Source organism: Lepisosteus platostomus, chromosome 7 (assembly GCF_059453375.1).
Source record: "Lepisosteus platostomus isolate fLepPlt1 chromosome 7, fLepPlt1.hap1, whole genome shotgun sequence".
Lineage (NCBI taxonomy): Eukaryota > Metazoa > Chordata > Actinopteri > Semionotiformes > Lepisosteidae > Lepisosteus > Lepisosteus platostomus.
In genome coordinates, this window is record NC_142617.1 from 40,636,665 (window position 1) to 40,657,670 (window position 21,006).

The 21,006-nt window shown below is 39.9% G+C and overlaps 1 protein-coding gene across 1 annotated transcript; it reads right to left on the minus strand.

Annotated features, from left to right (window-relative positions):
* Positions 1-372: 372 nt before the first annotated feature.
* LOC148658765 (polymeric immunoglobulin receptor-like) lies at positions 373-14,611 on the minus strand (the record flags this gene model as incomplete). The annotated part of the gene is made up of 9 exons (XM_088641850.1): positions 373-878; positions 1,238-1,275; positions 2,496-2,587; positions 4,800-4,986; positions 5,617-5,946; positions 8,398-8,730; positions 13,569-13,699; positions 13,790-13,931; positions 14,278-14,611. Coding segments are annotated over 9 exons (1,737 nt in total), but the record flags the coding sequence as incomplete, so codon positions are not given.
* Positions 14,612-21,006: the final 6,395 nt, after the last annotated feature.

The window sequence follows — 21,006 nt, forward strand, 5'->3', positions numbered from 1 at the left end:
TCCCTTCCCTTAACGACAGATTACTGTTCTTTTAAATTTTCTCCATTCATTGGAAGTTTCATTTCACACCTCTCTGCACCCATTCTGGCTTCACACCTCTTGATTGGCCTCTCATTCTGTCCCCTGCTCCCGCCTCTCACTCCTCCTCCCTCCCAACCTTTGTTCTCCCGCTACTTTACCTTTGCCTACTGCCCTGTCTCTCTCACACCTGAAGAAGGCTCCACGGCCGAAACGTTGTGTTCTCTTTCTTCTTTTTTTCAGCATGGAATAAACCTATTACTTGTTCCTTTGCAACATATTTTTATGATCCCTTAAAGTATTCAAGTATGTGCTTTTGCAGATGATTGTAACAGCAGTATAGTGACAACCTCCAACTGTCTCAGATGACTGTAGGCACCTTTTATTTGATTTAATCACACAACATTGAACAAGTTTCAAAGTAAGAATTGAGTTTCCTCATGAAGCCACAAATATTTTGCAAATATGAGACATTAGTTTAGTTTCCTAGAATTGTCTCATAAAAACATCCATAAACAGGGTCTGGGGTGCCACAACCCTCATGATGAATCTGTGGCTTTTCTGGCAATCGATCGGTGGACTTTTTGAATTTCAACAAATTGTCTCAAGTGTTTGTTGAGAAGCGTTCTATTCAGGCTGTTCTATTAATTTATTCCACATGAAGAGACTCCACCCTGTTCCTCACACACAGGAAACCCTCCTCCTCCTCTTCACCGGGCGACGATGGAGTACACCACAGAGTCCTCTGTGGGGGGGCACTGAGAGAGACTGACGTTGGCATAGGTGCTGTCACTAGGGGGCAGTGTGCTGTTGCCACTTCTCACTTCAGTGTAGGTTAATTCTACAGCTTCCCCAGAAGGCTGAAAAGATAACATATTGATCCATTTTAATTGGTAATATACTCTGTAACTACTGTATGGCACCTTAATGTATGCAATTTATAGGTTGTGATAAAATTGGCATATTCATATATATGCACTAACATATCCAGAAGACATTTTCTATGGTTTTGTTAAAATCGTATATAATACTTGGAACCACACTTGTAATAAAATGAGGAAAACTAATTTTGTGGAGAGCCTAGAAAAGCTTTCAAGTGAACAACTGCTTTTCTAGATTTAGTATGCAATAAATGTCATTATGTCTTGGCTCCACTTAATTGTTAAAGTGTAAGCGAAATTGTTGGTAGGCCTTATATAATGCGAAAGTGAAACATTACCTTTAAACTGTTTCTCACATCCTCTTTCCTTGCTTTATCTGAAATGAAAGCAGCAGAAGTTTTTGATGTTGCTGGTGTTAATTTAGATAAATCCATTACACGTCCACCAGAAGGCGCTGTTTTGCTTTTCTCCATCCCCGTTCACACCGTAATATTGTAATAAAAACTACGACAAAATGATTTGCCAAGACGCAAAGACGTAACTTGTTTTCTCATAATTTGGGTTTTAAAACTGGACTCTTGGTTGATTCCAAGTATGTAGTCTTAACCTCAGATCTTGTGTTTGGAGTGATGTTTTTTTTCTGATGTTGTGGACTGTTTCTGAATCTCCAACCCCATGTCTTGTGATACTGGAGCTTTTTCAAAATGACAGACTTGAAACAAAAATAGAACGTCGCTGGATCTTCGGTCATTTTTGCATTTACAGATGAACTGTTGTTCATCCTAAAAAAAAACAGCACACTATATAAGGTCAAGTCCTTTGTTTCTAATAAAATGGGATCTTCTCCTTCACCACATTAAACTTCAACACGCAATGCCCAAACTGATCAGATGTCACTTCTTGAAAATGACAAGGAAACAGATGATAGTAATAATTAAAAACTTTATTTTATATTGTACCTTTGAACGTGGCTTCATAAAACACACTTTTGTACTCTTGAAGGACTCTAGTACAAAAGCAAATGGTAAGCTTGTGGTTTGATTTTGAACACTTTGTTGTACATTTAACAGCCTAGAATGTCTGAACCTTAAATGTGCAATTTTAATAGTTCCATGTTAACTCCACAAGTTCATTTATTTTCGCACCTCTCTATGGATAAAAGATACTTTCTTTATTTCACAGTGACTGATGAAATTCACACTAATTTGATCACTAATGACAATCAGTACAAGGAAGTGGTACAAGGCCCAGTAGTACAAGCTGTTACACACATCTTTTCTGTTGAAAAGCAGTAAGAATTGCCTGGTGGGATCTGTATTAAAATAAGGACCCTAAAGTCACTGGAATTGCAGGTTCTTTGCTGCTCCCCATCAAGGTTTTAGAAATTGATTTCATTTTGTGTTTAATTATTGACATTAAATATTTTAAATTTCCCACACATAAACTGTTCTACATGACAATTATAAACATCCAGATTCAGAGCTTTCCATATTTTAGCAACTTTCAATAAAGTATTGTTTTGGGCTTCCTTTTCTGCAGTGTTTATAGAAAGGACCTTTAGTTTCCTCACAGATTACAACACAAGTTAGCTCTTACCCTTAATCTTCAGTACTATCAGGACTGTCAGGCAACACAGGAACAGCAGAGCTCCAAAGCAGGCTCCGAGCGCTGTCAGCATTGTATTATTTCTGTCAAGAATGAGATAGGCCACAGTATTCTAATCAGTAGGTGACCTACAGGAGAGTTAGCACAAAGTGGACAGGGCAAGCATCTCTCACTGATGTCACTGCTGGACGATGTGTAGTAAAGCCTGTCTGATACTTGCTAGCTGATTCAAGCCCACCCAGCTCCTGTCACCACTTCTCCAGCTGGATGGCAACACTTGGGCTAATGGCACAGCCCAGGCTTGAACTGGTGAGGTGTGGACTGTATGTCTCACCCTGCACTCTGAGCAAGGACCCATACTGCTCGAACCATTCAAGAGAGACTTTAAGTAACATGTTAGACGTGTTTGTAGCTATTTCCCGATTATGAGTTTTGATCACTTTTAATTCTGGAGAAAAAAGTCTAGAAGCATCCTTGAATTATATTGAATGAATCAATTTCAAATTTAGTTCAAGCTTTCAGAGCTCAGATGGGCCTAGAAGTTAATGTTGACTTGTGTAGAATGAACGGAGAGAGACATGTTCCAATAGACAGTGACAGAGGACACTGTCCAGCTTGGTGCAGCTGTGTATCATATCTTTTTGCAGACATGTGAGCAATGTGGACATACAAGGTCTCCAGTCACACTGAGGCAATGTAGTGACCATGGCTATCCACAGTTCTGAATGCATCTACAGTCTGAAATTTCTCCCTGGTGTCTTACTGTCTTAGAGCATGTGCACTAAACCCCATTGCTTCATGCAGTTTTCATGTTAGAGCAGTGGTTCTCAAACTGTGGTACGCGTACCGGCAGTGGTACGTGGCGTGCCACCAAGTGGAACGCCAAATGACCCTGGAACTGTGTTGTGTGCGCTGAAAAAATCGGGACGGGTTTTCATATTTTGTATTTTTATACGTGTCGAATACGCAGCCTACGTACTACGATACAGTGGACACAAGAGATACTCTGTAATTCTATACCACTCTATAGGAATGCGTGCTACGGACGCAAGTGACCAATTGTATTTAAAAAAAGCTACTGTATCTCCAGCAAACAGGGAGAAAGGAGAATGTGCGTGATTTTGGAACAATGCCAACGTTGTAACCACGGGAATGCATAGAAATGCGTGCTACGAACGCTGGTAATCTTGTGAGCACAGGAAAGCGTGAAAAATAACAGAAAAATATTTAAGAACTGTTCTAAGTTAATTTGAGAAAAATACACCGAGCGTCTCTGTGTTTCTCTCCCATGCGCATGAAATAAATACTTAAAATAAACACTGAAATAAAAACGGAAACGTGGAAAAATGCATGCTTGCGGATTGCTAAAGCAGGTAAGTCCCACACTATTATGTGTGGAGAAAAAGCTGCTGAACAGCTCGACCTGCTGCCTCCCCCCCGAAAGACACAGTCATTCACAGAATTATTGAAATGAAGGATTATATCAAAAGTACGCTGACAGAGCGCGTTAAGATGAGCAGATTTTTTTCACTGCAATTAGATGAGTCTGTAGTCGATTTGGCCAATTTGCTCGTTTACGTTAGATACGAGTTTGAGGGCATGTCCCATGAAGACTTTCTGTTCTGTAAGCCGCTACCAACAGGAACTTCAGGAGAGCACGTATTTCAGCTTCTGAATGAATTTATAGAAGAGAATGGCATCGACTGGATACAATGTGTTGGAGTTTGTACAGACGGTGCTAGAGCAATGACAAGCCGACACAGCGGTGTAGTTGCACGAATTAGAGAGGTTGCTCCAGAAATTAATGGTTTCATTGCAACATCCACCGCGAGACCTTTGCCGTCAAGAAAATGCCTGACGATTTAAAATCTGTTAGACTGTTGTGAATTGTATCAAGGCTCGAAAAATTAATTCACATCTGCTTTGCTCGACTAAACAGGCTCACCCCTCTCACTGAAATTGTGCTTTTTTATTTTTATGTGTTGTTTTTTTCTGTAAAACACTTTGAGAAGCCACATTTTAATATATCAAACAAAGTTTATTATTATAATATTTATTATATGTATGTGTGCACATGCGCTCATGTTGGTCATTGATAATTTCTGGGGTTCCTATGAGATGATGACTTGTAGGTGGTACTTGAATACTTTGGTTGGATTAGGGGTGGTACTTGGTCCAAAAAGTTTGAGAACCACTGTGTTAGAGTGATTTCAATAGGCCAGGTATCTTTCTATCCACCTTGTTGCATATTGTGACATAGTGTGATTGCTGCCAAGTAAGTAATCGTGTTGTTACCTGGGCTCTTCATCAGAACGGCTGGTATAAGACCCCCTGGGCTCCTCAGAAGCAGGATGAATGTGAGCTGCAGTCACTGTCGTGTACCCACTGGTCACAGGGGACATCTCAGTGGGGTCTCCTGTGGTTATTTCTGTTCCATCTTGTGATGTAGTCGTCCCTAGTTTTGTATCTGTGGGTCTCGAATCTATTAAAAGGAATTTAAAGGACATGCAATTTTTTCACTAATTCACAATATACAAGTTTGCAATAAATTACTGTTTTTACAGAAATTTAATTTCACAACATAATGAATCAAATTGAGTTGATAGACTGTTTTATAGCTTCTATAAAAATAAGCTTATTTTAATCATTTAAAATATATTTTTCAATAAATAAATGTGCTATTTTATATAAATGTACCTAATCCAAAGTTTGTATAACGTAAAAAACTGTAATGAAACAATGTGCCAATGTATATATATGTTATTGCAGCATATCCAATTTTTATGTGTTACAAAAATCTATATTGAAACAATTCACAGGACCTTGTAGTTTAACATTTTGGTATACAAAAGATTGAATTTACAATTGGTGGCAAATTTAATAAAAGTCAACACCAGCGTATATCACTTCTTAAAAGCCAGAGGAGACAATAGTATTGTGAAGCTCAGGTAGTGTTTACCTGTGACAGTGAGGAAGACAGGATTGTCTCTGATTATGATATATGCACAATGAAATTCAAAGTGGGCAGCAAATTTAATAATAGTTAACGCAAACAGGTACCCCTTTAAAGCCAGAGGAGGCAATAGTATTGTGAAGCTCAGGGAGTGTTTACCTGTGACAGTGAGGAAGACAGGAGCTAGTTCATCCTTAAGAGAAAATGATCTCTTTATTCCACACCAGAACCAGCCTCCATCCTCCAGGCTGAGGTCACTGATAGTAACGGTGAAGGTTCTCTGGGCCGGGTCGTCTCCGATTGAAGTCCTGCCTTCTCTCTGGTGGTCCTTAGTGTTCACAACAGTGGAACAATCTGCTCGTTTAGCTCCTCTACACCAGTATTTCTTATTGCTCTCATAGTCTGCAGAGTAGGAACAGCAGATAGTAGCCGAGGACGACAGCTGGACAGAAACATTCCCAGGACTCTGAAGACCAGGTGTAGATGGGTCTGTAACAGCACATTAGCACATGTGGTTATAGAATATTAATGATGCAGACAGTATATTAAAATACAGGAAAATATGTGAATTTAAAAAAACACCCAAATTGTCTATCTTTTAGAAATGTCCACTCCATGTGTGCTGTTCCCAGGACTAACACACTTTGTCTCACTGAGCAGTGTTTGCAATACAACAAGTACTGGCCTGTCCTGAGCCTCAGTCCACTGGGATTAAAGGTCAATTTAGTGCTCACAGTTTAAACAGCAATTGGAGACTGACCAGTTCTGGAATGTCATTTGTTCAGTCAAGACAAATCAGAGTTTGATCCTGAAGCCTACAGGATTATATTTTCCTCCTAAATGATCTTTGTCTTTGGACTTTAAACTTTTTCCTTTGTGACAAATTAATAATTTAGGGGTTAGAGATTAATATACTGGATTAAGCCTCTCCTGGACCAGAGATTCCAAGTTCAGATTCCAAATGCTGATTGAAACATATTGTAACACATAATACAGAACCATTTGTTTTAGCTGTGTGTGGTATTTCAGGTATTTAGTGTGTGGTTGCAATCTGCAATTTTTCCTCTAATCCACACTGAATGCTGTCCTGAGAGAAGAGTGTCCAACACCACTTAAATTACATCTTAACATTTTCAAAATTGATCCATACAGTTGTATGCAAAGGTTTGGGCACCCCTGGCCAAATTACATGTTTTGTTGATTTTCTAAGTGCAAAGAAGTTAACACAACCTCTGCAGCGAACAAACTTAAACTTGACATATTTCTGCTAATTTTAATGCAGTTATTTATTTGCTGAATTTAACAGATTGAAAAAACATAAAATAGTAAATGTGGCATGTGCAAACGTTTGGGCACCCTATCAGTCATTACTTAGTAACACCCCCTTTGGCAGAAATTAGAGCCTCTAAACGTTTTATGTAGACAGCTAACAGTCTTTCTATTCTTGCTTTTTTCCCCACTCTTCCTTCAAGAACATTTCTAGTTCGGAAATATTCTTAGGTTGTCATGCATGCACTGCTTGTTTGAGATCCACCCACAGATTTTCAATAATATTCAAGTCTGGGGACTGTGAAGGCCATTCCAAAACCTTAATCTTTCATTTCGTTAAGTAGTTCATGGTTGATTTTGAGGTTTTTGATCAATGTCTTGTTGTAATATCTAACCTCTTTTCAGCTTCAGTTTCTTCAATGACTGTGGGACATTAGCTTCCAGGATTTGTTGATACTTAGTAGAATCCATTCTTCCCTCTACCCACACAATATTTCCAGTGCCGCTGGCTGCCACACAACCCCAAAGCATAATAAATCCATCCCCCTGCTTAACAGTTGGCAAGGTGTTCCTTTCTTCAAATGCTTCTCCTTTTTGTATCCAAATGTACCTTTGGTGATTGTAGCCAAAGAGTTCAATTTTTACTTCATCAGACCACAGCACTTGGTTCCCAAAATGCATCTGGCTTATCTAAGTGTTGTGTTGCATGCTTCAGACGTTGACGTTTGTGATGAGATTGCAGGTAAGGTTTCTTCTGATGACTCTTCCATGCAGATCATGTTTGTGCACCACTACTCCTGTGCCAGCTAAGCCTTCCTGCAGGTCCTTTGCAGTGATAGGGGGGTTTTGCTTTTCATTTCTGACCGGTCTACAAGTAGTTTTATCTGAGCTTTTTTCTTGGTTTTCCAGATCTTGTCTAGACTTAAACAGTTCCCTTTAACTTCTATTTCTTAATGACATTTCCAGCAGTGGAAATTGCAAGCAGGAAGCATTTAGATATCTTTTTATAGACTTCCTCCACTTTGTAAGAGTCAGTCATCTTTATTTTCTGATCCTCAAACAGCGGCTTAGAGGAGCCCATGGTTGTTGAGTGTAAGCACATCATCAATTAAGTTCTGAGGCCTTACAAAAAATATAACACGAGTGGATCATCTTTTGCACATGCCACATTTAATGTTTTCTGTTAAATTTAGCAAATAAATAGTAACTGTGCATTAATATTTGCAGAAATATGTCACGTTTAAGTTTATTCGCTGCAGAGGTTGTGTTAACATCTTTTCACTTAGAAAATCAACAAAGCACGTTATTTGGCCAGGGGTGCCCAAACTTTTGCATACAACTGTATATAGCTGTTGCACCTGTGTGTGTAAACAGACTGGCAGATGATCCAAGAACACCTTTTAACATGATTGTGTCTGAATTGCTAACAAGACAAACCTCAGAGGCTCAATGGAGACCAGCAGATAGGCCTTGGATGATGTTTTAATTTCTAACTTCATTTTAATGCATTTGCAATACTATCAGATTATCAAAAATTAATTCTGAAAAGTGAAAAAAAGCAAAATAATAATGTAATTATTTAGCTAACCACCAAAGATGAGTGTCCATGATACAGTACCAGCACTTAGTGCTATGTGATTTAGTCTATGAGTGCGCTGAGTAGTTCTTTACCTCTTACGCTGATGTACACAGATGCAGTTTCATCAACACTGAAAACTCCAGGAATTGATATCCCACATTGGTACCACCCATCATCCTCCACGCTGAGCTTCTTCATAGTGACAGTGAACTCTCCCTCTGATTGATCATCACTAATTGACATCCTTTTGTGTGTCACTGAGCTATCAGTCTTCACCAGAGCAGAGCAAGAGACAGAAAATCTTACTTTGCACCAGTATTTCACATGTTTTCGGTGACTCTGACCATATCTGCAGTGAACAGTCACTGTGTTATGAACCCAGCTTCTCACCTCCTCTGGACCCACTACTGATAGCGAATGGGCACCTGTGGATACAGAGCTCAGAGTCAATATAATGACATTTCTAACATCTTGTAGCCCACACTTTCTCTTCATTACACCTGGAAATCTGTCAATATTACCTCATTAGAAGGCAATTTTCTTTCTGAATGCAGAAATGGTAACTGCTCAGTTCAAATCTTTGATCCAGTTTCCACAACTTCAAAACCATTTTCTTTAGTAAAATGAAAGTAAAAATGATGATTCAGATTAACTTCAATGTAAGCATATTGTTGGAGATTATGAAAATGTATTTGACTTATTGACTAAACCACTTGGTGAATTCCTGATATTCACCAGTTTTCCCATTAGTAACAATATTTTACATGAACACTTATGTTAAGACGTGCTGTGCTGTGCTGAGGTCCTGTTTATGTAAGACATTTATCAAACTGTGAAGTTCAGTGTTCTTACTACCACACTGATATAACACCTGTCTGTGCAGCAGTATCTACAAATATACATCACTGGGCAACACTTCACTGTAGAAGAGTTAGCTCAGTTTCCTCTTTTCGCATTATGAAAACAGTCGGTTTCAACTTAATTATAAGGCAAATCTAAAAACTGTTATTAATTGTTAAGTATTATTATCTTCTTCATCAGACCATTAAACAAGATTGCAATGAGAGAACTCTTTTTACCTGATAGAATGGCCAGTACAGCGAGGAGATTCATTGCTTAGGAGAATAAAAGATCTGTTAGTGACAGCACCCCTCTTCTCAACTCTGTACAGATAAAGACTATTATTATTTTCGTTTCCTTCCCTTTTGTGGTTTTGTGACCTTATTGAGCTATAGAACAAGTTCCACTGCAGACATATGCACAATGAGAGGAGACAGTAGATGGGGGTACTGAATACAGTAGGAGCAGAGGGGTAAAGAACAGAACCAGTTAAGTAAAGGTTCTTCTAAAAAAGAAGGGTTTGAGTCTAGATCTGAAGGTGTTTAGAGAAGGTTACTCTCTGATATCCTTGGGGATACAGTTCCAGAGCTTTGGGGCATAACAGGAGAAGTCTCTGTCACCCATGGAGTGTAGATGGGCTTGGTGGACAGATAGGAGACCAGAATTATAAGAGCGAAGGTTGGAAGGAGGTGAGTAGGATGATAATAGCTCATACAGGTAATAAGGTGCCAAACCATGCAGAGGTGATCATGAGGATTTTGAAGTCGACACAAAACTTGACAGGAAGCCAGTGCAAGGACTCCAGGATAGGAGTTATGTTAGCACTTGCACTAGTCCGTGTCAAGACTCTGGCTACCCAATTTTGGACATACTGCAGTTTGTTCAATGCGGATTTAGAAACACCAGCGAGTAGAGTGTTACAGTAGTCAATTTGGGAGAAGACAAATGTGTTGATTAGATTTTCAGCTACAGTTAACGATAACGCAGGACGTAGTCTAGCGATATTTTTGAGGTGAAAGAAAAATATTTTGACTATCTTGAACATGTGGGTCGAATGTCAAGACTGAATCAAATGTCACCCGCACGTTTTTCAATTTAGACTGAAGATAGACTAGAATTTTTGCAAGAAAGGGTAAGTTGGAGATGGGGTGAAAATTGTTTTGATTGTCCAGAGCCATGTTAGGCTTTATTGGCACAGGGGTAATGGCAGCAGTTTTGATGACCGTTGGACAACACCTGTGCTCAAGGATTCATTTATTATATTGAGGACAACGGGGCAGAGAGAGCAGAGAGAAGTGAAACAGGACTGAAATAAAGTGGTAGAAATGGGGTCTAATATACAGGTGGGGGGTTTTATATGTTAAACTCATTTACTCATGGTTGCAGAGTCAAGAAGTGAGTTAGAAGTTAGAAAGAAGGGAACCAGTGAAGGTATCTTAGCAGGGAGGTGGTGTGGAACTGACAAGCACTGTGGAAAGAATGTGATGCCAGATGTCAATACTGGAGCCAAAGAAATCAAAAAATGTGTTGCAAAGTTGTGATGAGGCAGGTAATGCGGTGGGGCAGTTTAGCTTTAATAGTCTGTTGATGGTGAAAAAAATGTGTCTAGGGTTGTTATGGTTATTTTCAATGATGTGAGAGAAGAAGGTGTATCTAGCAGACTCTATCATATCCTTACATTCTTTCCAAACATGGTAATGTACTTTTAGGCCAAAAAGACACCACCTACGTTCAAGTTTCCCAGAGACTGCCTTCATTGATCACAGATGGTCGGTGTACCAGGAGGCAGAGCGAGAAAAAGAGATGATTGATTTTTAAGAGAAGCGAAGGTATCGAGAGTAGATAAAAAAGCCGTATTAAGGAAATGCCTTTTGTTCTGTAGAGGATCAGAGGTGGGGAAAAAAGACAAGGACAATAGAACAGAATATGTGAACATACTGTAGGCTGATCAATTGATTAGTCACTGGTAATTCCAGATTTGAGAGAATAGCTAGTGGTCAGAGAGGCCTAGTTCAAGGGAAGAAAAGTGAGAAACAAAAGAGTCGTTTGCAATGTTTAAATCAAGTGATAAAGCAGATGCCTCCATTGTTAGTTGACCTGTAGTAATTCTCTATGGAGACTGCTTTATATTTTTGTTGATGGACAATTTGATAGCTTCATGGAAATATGACAAAATGTTCTGAGAAACGAGCACAGATGCGCAATCTTCTTTATATTAACATTCTAATTAGTATCTCATGTTTTTTTCCTTCTCTTCTTCCTCTCAGGGCTGGACTTAGAATCACTGGACCACTGAATCTCTTTGAGCTTGAAAATAAGGTTGTAGTCGTATATCCTCTTACCTGTTTCCATTTCAGGATTACAAATACCAGAGGAGAATATTGCTCATTAGAACTTTGAGAATTAATTCCTTCACTGTCAAACCACAATTGTATGTGAACAGACCAATAAGATGAAGATGTAATTTTGCACTGATTCACAGATTCTCCCATGATTGTGAAAGAACAGCCGCGCCCCCAGGTGAAGATGGAAACAGCCCTCTGCCTGCAGTATTACTAAGTTTAGGATTGACCACTATTGATGGGAAATGTAGGTTCATATACTACAAAAATCTCTACACATTAATTGCTTAATTCAGCAGCCATTTTGACTGGGGAACTTGTGAATCTTATACAAATGACAACATATCCTGTTTATCATCCCCTTAAACTGTGAAAGTAGGTGTGACTGTGCTTGTGTTAAAGGCTGCGTTTTTCACCGGCTTCAGGTCTAATATCTCAGACTAATATGGAGAACAGGAATTCAATCACACCATTATAGTTTTTTTTTCAGAAAGAGCAAGCATTAAGGCTCTGTAAAAGACTAATAATAATAATTGCTTACATTTATATAGCGCTTTTCTGGACACTCCACTCAAAGTGCTTTACAGGTAATGGGGACTCCCCTCCACCACCACCAATGTGCAGCCCCACCTGGATGATGCGACGGCAGCCATAGTGCGCCAGAACGCTCACCACACATCAGCTATCAGTGGGGAGGAGAGCAGAGTAATGAAGGGGATTATTAGGAGGCCATGATTGGTAAGGGCCAGTGGGAAATTTGGCCAGGACGCCGGGGTTACACCCCTACTCTTTACGAGAAACGCCCTGGGATTTTAAATGCCAACCGAGAGTCAGGACCTCGGTTTTATGTCTCATCCGAAGGACGGCGACCGGTTTACAGTATAGTGTCCCCGTCACTATACTGGGGCATTAGGACCGACATGGACCACAGAGTGAGCGCCCCCTGCTGGCCCCACTAACACCAGCAGCAACCTTAGTTTTTCCCAGGAGGTCTCCCATCCAGGTACTGACCAGGCTCACACCTGTTGAGCTTCAGTGGGCTGCCAGTTGTGAGTTGCAGGGTGATATGGCTGCTGGCTAGACTAGATTTTTGTGGTATAGAGAAAGGGTGTACTTCTGAGCTAAGGACTTTTGGTTGGTTCTGGCATGAATGCCTGAGTAACTGAGTGAGCCTTTAATATAGTCCTCTCAATTAAAATAGAAGTAGTGTTAATGATGACAAATATTCCGTAGTCCAACAGACTAAGGAACAGCTCCTACCTCCAGGCAATTAGACTGGTAAATAGCCAGCCTGTAGCCCCTTAGCAAATCACCTGTAATGGCTACATGGACACACAATTCTCACTATATTCAGCATAACTGCACTACATGTATATATTGCATACACCATGGACACATAACAGCTCTATTCACATTGAGTTTTATTCAATTTTAAAAATGTAGCCTAAATTTTGTGAATTTTTGTGAATTTTTGTGATTTTTGTGATTCTTGTTATTTTTGTGAGCTCGCAGAAAAAGACATTTCATTGCCAGCAACTACTGCTGCACACCGTATTGTTGTGCATTTGATAAATAAACTTTGATTTGATTTGATATGATTTGATAATTTGATGTGGCTGTCAGGGAAGAGCAAGCGAGAGCAGGTTATCTCTCCTCGGGAGCCCTCTAGTGGTGACTAGCAGACTCAGAAGAGGAACTTTTTCTCCACTACAGTATGTCACAGAGGTCCTCCGTACAGACATTTATATCAGTTTACAAAGAACACATGGTATATGGTTGACAAACAACAGATTTCAAAATGAGGTTTAAAGTTTTTAAGGTTTTTTCAAAGAATTGTCAGCTTCCAGACATTGTTTATTAGTATGTTCAAATAAAAATAAGAATCACTAGAAAGACAGAATCACATCTTGTTTCTCAGTGCCTCGCTCCTGGCCCTGTGCTGTTGAATCAGTGAGGACGAGGGAGAGGCAGTTTGAACAGACACTGAGCTGTGTGCAGGTCCTGGGAGTGAATTCAGTCCCAGTGTGAAGCTGAGCTGAGGCAGCAGGGTCCCGTGTGTCCAGGTGTGGGCTGTGTTCAGGTAGAGGCGTTCAGGTGTGCGCAGCAGGAGGGCAGGTGCGCCTGGTGCCAGTCTGCCAGCAGGTGACAGTCACTGGGCCAGCCAGCCATCACACAGAACAGGAGCCAGCGGACAACAGACCACACTGCAATCCTGAGGGAGGGAGGAGGGCAGTCGTCACAATTAAGGAAGCAGCACTTCTTATGAAGTTTGAATCATTTTCATTTTAATCAGAGGGTTTACCTGGGCTCCTCAGTAGCAGGGCTGGTATGAACCTCAGTCTCTGTCAGATACCCACTGGTCACAGGAGACGTCTCTGTGAAGCCAGTTGTAGATATTTCTGTACCTTCAGTCATCCCGGGTTTTGGAGCTGAGGGTCTAGTGTCTGTTGAAAAGCATATAGACATAAAATGAGTTAAATTGAGTAGGCAAACCCTTAGCATATTTTAAAAAGGTTTTATTTTATACTTTAAATGACCTTTTTCCTCATGTGTTAATAAAAATCTACGTATTTTTATATATTATAATAATATATTATGTAGTTTATCCAATGTTTAAATGTTGTAAAAATCTGTGAAGTAACAATTTGGAGGACTATGTAGTTTAGCATTATGATATACATGCAATTCAATTCAAAATGGTGGTAAATTTATTAAAAGTTAACAACAGCGTGTATCACTTCTTAAAAGCCAGAGGAGGCAATAGTATTGTGAAGCTCAGGGAGTGTTTACCTGTGACAGTGAGGAAGACAGGAGCTAGTTCATCACTAAGAGAAGATGATCTCTCTATTCCACACCAGCACCAGCCTTCATCCTCCAGGCTGAGGTCACTGATAGTAACAGTGAAGGTTCTCTGGGCCGGGTTGTCTCGGATTGAAGTCCTGCCTTCTCTCTGGTGGTCCTCAGTGTTCACAACAGTGGAACAATCTGCTCGTTTAGCTCCTCTACACCAGTATTTCTTATTGCTCTTATAGTCTGCAGAGTAGGAACAGCAGATAGTAGCCGAGGACGACAGCTGGACAGAAACATTCCCAGGACTCTGAAGACCAGGTGTAGATGGGTCTGTAACAGCACATTAGCACATGTGGTTATAGAATATTAATGATGCAGACAGTATATTAAAATACAGGAAAATATATGAATTTAAATTAAAAAAAACACCCAAATTGTTTATCCTTTAGAAATGTCCACTCCATGTGTGCTGTTCCCAGGACTAACACACTGTGCCTGACTGAGCAGTGTTTGCAGTACAACAGGTACAGACAGGCCGTACCCCGGAGAGCTTTAGTCCACTGGGATTAAAGGTCAATTTAGTGCTCACAGTTTAACCAGCAATTGGAGTCTGACCAGTTCTAGAAGAACTCGTGTTCAGTGAGCCCAAGACAGGTCAGAGTTTGATCTTGAAGCCTACAGGATGACATTTTCTTCGTAAATGATCTCTATATTTCATCAGACGTGACACACTTTCTCCTTTGTCACAAATTAATAATTTAGGGGTTAGAGATTAATATAAATGGATTGAGCCTCTCCTGGACCAGAGATTCCAAGTTCAGATTTCAAATGTTGATTGAAACAGATTGTAACACATAATACACAAACATTTATTTTAGTTGTGTGTCGGATTTCAGGTTTTTAGTGTATGGTTGCAATCTGAAAATCTCCCTCTAATCCACACTGAATGCTGTCCCTCTATCCTGGATCTAAAATAGTAAATGTGGCATGTACAAAAGTTTGGGCACCCTATCAGATAGTACTTAGTAGCACCCCCTTTGGCAGATATCACAGCCTCCAAATGGTTTATATAGCCAGCTAACAGTCTTTCTATTCTTGCTTTAGGAATTATTCCCACTCTTCCTTGCAGAATGTTTCTAGTTCAGAAATATTCTTAGGTTGTGATGCATGCACTGCGTGTTTGAGATCTACCCACATATTTTCAATAATATTCAAGTCTGGCATTCCAAAACCTTAATCTTTCATTTCTTGAAGTAGTTCATGTTTGATTTTGAGGTATGTTTTCAATCATTGTCTTGTTGTAATATCTAACCTCTTTTCAGCTTCACTGGCTGCCACAGAACCCCAAAGCATAATAGATCCATGCTGAACAGTTGGCAAGGTGTTCTTTTCTTCAAATCCTTCTACTTTTTTATCCAAATGTACCTTTGGTGATTGTAGCCAAAGAGTTCAATTTTTACTTCATCAGACCACAGCACTTGGTTCCAAAACACCTCTGGCTTATCTAAGTGTTGTGTTGCACGCTTCAGACATTGATGTTTGTGATTAGATCGCAGGCAAGCTTTCCTTCTGATGACTCTTCCAAGCAGATCATGTTTGTGCAAGCAACGCTGCACAGTGGACCTGTGCACCACTACTCCTGTACCAGCTAAGCCTGCCTGCAGGTCCTTTGTAGTGATTTGCCAGTTTTGCTTTGCATTCCTGACTGGTCTACGAGCAGTTCTATCAGAGATTTTTCTTGGTTTTCAAGATCCTGTCTAGCAAGAAGCTATTAGATATCTTTTTATAGCCTTCCCCTGCTTTGAAAGAGTCAATCATCTTTATTTTCTGATCCTCAGACAGCTGCTTAGACGAGCCCATGGTTGTTGAGTGAGGTGGAAGAGTAAGGGAATTTATTAAGCCCTAGAATTGTGATCACCTGACTTAGATTATGGCCTAACGAGTCAATTAAGTTCTGAGCCCTTACAAAAGAAATAACATTAGTGGATCAACTGGAAGGGTGGCCAAACTTTTGCACATGCCACTTTTAATGTTTTATTTTTTTCAATCTGTTACATTTAGCAAATAAACAGTAACTGTGCATTTTGTACCTGTGTGTGTAAACAGAGTACAGGTGTGCAGATGATCCAAAAACACCGTTAACATGATTGTGTCTGAATTGCTAACAAGACAAACCTCAGAGGCTCAATGGAGACCAGCAGATAGGCCTTGGATGACATTTTAATTTCTAACTTCATTTATAGTGCATTTGCAATGCTATTAGATTATCAAAAATTAATTCTGAAAAGTGAAAAAAGTAAAATAATAATGTAATTCTGTTTTCGGTGACTCTGACCATATCTGCAGTGAACAGTCACTGTGTCATTAACCCAGCTTCTCACCTCCTCTGGACCCACTACTGATAGCGAATGGGCACCTGTGGATACAGAGCTCAGAGTCAACATAATGACACTTCTAACATCTTGTAGCACACGCTTTCTCTTCATTACACCTGGAAATCTGTCAATATTACCTCATTAGAAGGCAATTTTCTTTCTGAATGCAGAAATGGTACCTGTTCAGTTCATATCTTTGATCCAATTTTCTTTTCTTAAGTAAATTGAAAGTATAAATGATTATTCAAATTAACTTCAACAGAAGCATACTGTATTGTTACTGCTATACAGTATGTGACTAGGAAGTGTCTTTAACAGTTTGAATTAAGTTTAGATACACCTATAGTAGCAGTGTAAACATTTCCAGCTTCAAAGCAGAGGGGATGTTTGCTGAGATGTGGGGGGTCCCTGATCAAAAACAATTGCAAAGTTTACCTTGGTTTACTAGTTAATTAAGTTGTGGGTAAATGATTGTCAATGAGCAGTCCAGAAACACACCATATACTGTAAGATCACATTAAGACCACTGAGAGAGAGGAGAGAGAAAGGACAAGAGTAGAAAAAAAGGAGAGGAAAGAAGGTCTGACCACAAGTGAGTCCACAGGCATTGAAACTTGAAGCTTGAGCTAGGCGAGAGTACCTACTGTACTTCATGATCATCCAAACAAAACCCCATTGGAGCCAAGTATTTGAATCTTGCTATTCTGTGTGTTTAAGGAACTTGGGCTTCCTCAGTAAAAGATACCTAGATTAAAGTCAGTCTTCCCTGCTTGTGGGTGCATTTTTAGATTATGGAGATAGACTCCCATTTATTTTGTGGCATCTGGGTTTGCAGAGAGAGATTTAACTGCAGGTTGTATTGCATTTATTAAGAAGGCAGCTTATCTCTTATCGTGGCCTTTGTAGGCATTATCTAAGAGTTCGATACTTAGTAGCAGTCTGGGGTTTTCTGTGTGATAAGATTGTTGGGCATCTGAAACACCTTGTCTGTACATACTGTAAATATGTAGCAACTTGTGTGTTATATGTTTCTTATATGTAGTGTAGTGTTTGTGTTGTCATTGATAATAAATATTTGTTCAACCGAGTGTAGCTGAATTATTACTCTTCTCACCAAAGCTGTGCCAGAGAACAAAGAATTCACATCCTTCTAATTACACCAACCACTCAGGTATATTCTGGAGAAAACACTTACAAGTTGGGGGTTATGAATATTTATTTTACTTATTGTCTAAACCACTTTGTCAATTCCTGATATTCAACAGGTTTCCCATTAGTAACAATATTTTACATGAACACTTCTTACACAAGTGCCGAGTGTGCTGTGCTGAGGTCCTGTTTATGTAAGACATTTGATTATCAAACTGTGAAGTTCAGTGTTCTTACTACCACTGATACAACCACTGTCTACACATCACTGGGCTGCACTTCACTGTAGAAGAGTTTGCTCAGTTTCCTGTTTTTGTGTTGTGAAAACATTTGGTTTCAATTTAATTAAAAGGCAAATCTAAAAACTGTTATTAATTGTTAATTTTTATTATATTCTTCATCAGACCATAAAACAAGATTGCAATGAGAGAATTCTTTTTACCTGATAGAATGGCCAGTACAGCGAGGAGATTCATTGCTGAAGAGAATAAAAGATCTGTTAGTGGCAACACCCCTCTTCTCAACTTCTCTTTTCAGATAAAGACTATTTTTATTTTTGTTTCCTTCCCATTTTGTGGTTTTGTGTCCTTGTTGTGTTGAGCTATAGAACAAGTTCCACTGCAGACATATGCACAATGAGAGGAGACAGTAGATGGGGGTACTGAATACAGTAGGGGCAGAGGGGTAAAGAACAGAACCAGTTAAGTAAAGGCTCTTCTAAAAAAGAAGGGTTTGAGTCTAGATCTGAAGGTGTTTAGAGAAGGTTACTCTCTGATATCCTTGGGGATACAGTTCCAGAGCTTTGGGGCATAACAGGAGAAGTCTCTGTCACCCATGGAGTGTAGATGGGCTTGGGGGACAGATAGGAGACCAGAATTATAAGAGTGAAGGTTGGAAGGAGGTGAGTAGGGTGATAATAGCTCATACAGGTAATAAGGTGCCAAACCATGCAGAGGTGATCATGAGGATTTTGAAGTCGACACAAAACTTGACAGGAAGCCAGTGCAAGGACTCCAGGATAGGAGTAATGTGAACACTTGCACTAGTCCGTGTCAAGACTCTGGCTACCCAATTTTGGACATACTGCAGTTTGTTCAATGTGGATTTAGAAAAACCAGCAAGTAGAGCGTTACCGTAGTCAATTTGGGAGAAGACAAATGTGTTGATCAGATTTTCAGCCACAGTTAGCGATAACGCAGGACATAGTCTAGCGATATTTTTGAGGTGAAAGAAAGATATTTTGACAATATCTTGAACATGTCGGTCGAATGTCAAGCCTGAATCAAACATCACCCCCACATTTTTCGATTTAGACTAGACTTTTTGCAAGAAAGGGTAAGTTGGAGATGGGGTGAAAATTGTTTCGATTGTCCAGAGCTATGTTAGGCTTTTTTGGCACAGAGGTAATGGCAGCAGTTTTGATGACCGTTGGTACAACACCTGTGCTCAAGGATTCATTTATTATATTGAGGACAACGGGGCCGAGAGAGCACAGAGAAGTGAAACAGGACTGAAATAAAGTGGTAGAAATGGGGTCTAATATACAGGTGGGAGGTTTTATATGTTAAACTCGTTTACTCATGGTTGCAAAGTCAAGAAGTGAGTTAGAAGTTAGAAAGAAGGGAACCAGTGAAGTTATCATACAGTAGCAGGGAGGTGGTGTGGAACTGACAAGCACTGTGGAAAGAATGTGATGCCAGATGTTGTCATTCTTAGAGCCAAAGAAATCTAAAAATGTGTTGCAAAGTTGCGATGAGGCAGGTAATGCGGTGGGGCACTTTAGCTTTAGAGGTCTGTTGATGGTGGAAAAAATGTGTCTGCGTTCAAGTTTCCCCGTAGACTGCCTTCGGTGTACCAGGGGGCAGAGCGAGAAAAAGAGATGGTTGATTTTTAAGAGAAGCGAAGGTGTCAAGAGTAGATAAAAAAGCTCTATTAAGGAAATGCCTTTTGTTCTGTAGAGGATCAGAGGTGGGGAAAAAAGACAAGGACGATAGAACAGAATATGTGAACCTAGGCTGATCAATTGATTAGACACTGGTAATTCCAGATTGAAGAGAACAGTTAGTGGTCAGAGAGGCCTAGTTCAAGGGAAGAAAAGTGAGAAACAAAAGAGTAATTTGCAATGATTCAATCAAGTGATAAAGCAGATGCCTCTATTGTTAGTTGACCTGTAGTATCCTCTATGGAGACTGCTTTATATTTTTGTTGATGGACAATTGATAGCTTCATGGAAATATGACAAAATGTTCTGAGAAATGAGTACAGATGCGCAATCTTCTTTATATTAACATTCTAATTAGTATCTCATGTTTTTTTTCTCCTTCTCTTCTTCTCAGGGGTGGACTGAGAATCACTGGACTGCTGATTCTCTTTGAGTTTGAAAATAAGGTTGTAATCGTATATCCTCTTTCGGGATTACAAATACCAGAGGAGAACATTGCTCCTCTGTCAAACCACAATTGTATGTGAACATACCATTAATGACACAAAAAAGGAGAGAAAAATAAGATGAAGATGTAATTTTGCACTGATTCACAGATTCTCCCATATTCATGAAAGAACAGCCTAGCCTGTGAAGATGGAAACTGCTCTCTACCTCCAGTATTACCAAGTTCAGGATTGACCACTATTGATGGGAAATGCAGGTTGCTCAGAGCCATCGCGGAGCGGTGGCTCTGTAGCTAAGGATCTGCGCCTGTGACTGGAAGGTTGCCGGTTCAAATCCCGCGGCCAGCAGAGGAATCCTACTCCGTTGGGCCCCTGAGCAAGGCCCTTAACCCTAACTGCTCCAGGGGCGCTGTAAAATGGCAGACCCTGCGCTCTGCCCCCAAGCTTCTCTCCCTGTCTCTGTGTCTGTGTCTCCATGGAGAAAAGCTGGGGTATGCGAAAAGACGCATTCCTAATGCAAGAAATTGTATAGGGCTAATAAAGAAACAAAAGAAAAAGGTTCATATACTGCAAAACAAATGACAACATATCCCGTTTATCATCCACTTAAACTGTGAAAGTAGGTGTGACTGTGCCTCTGTTAAAGGCTGCATTTTTCACTGGCTTCAGGTCTAATATCTCGGACTAATATGGAGAACAGGAATTCAATCGCACTATTATAGCTTTTTTATCAGAAAGAGCAAGCATTAAGGCTTTGTAAAAGATTCGATTTCTGCAGTATAGAGAAAGAGTGTACGTCTGAGCTAAGGACTTTTGG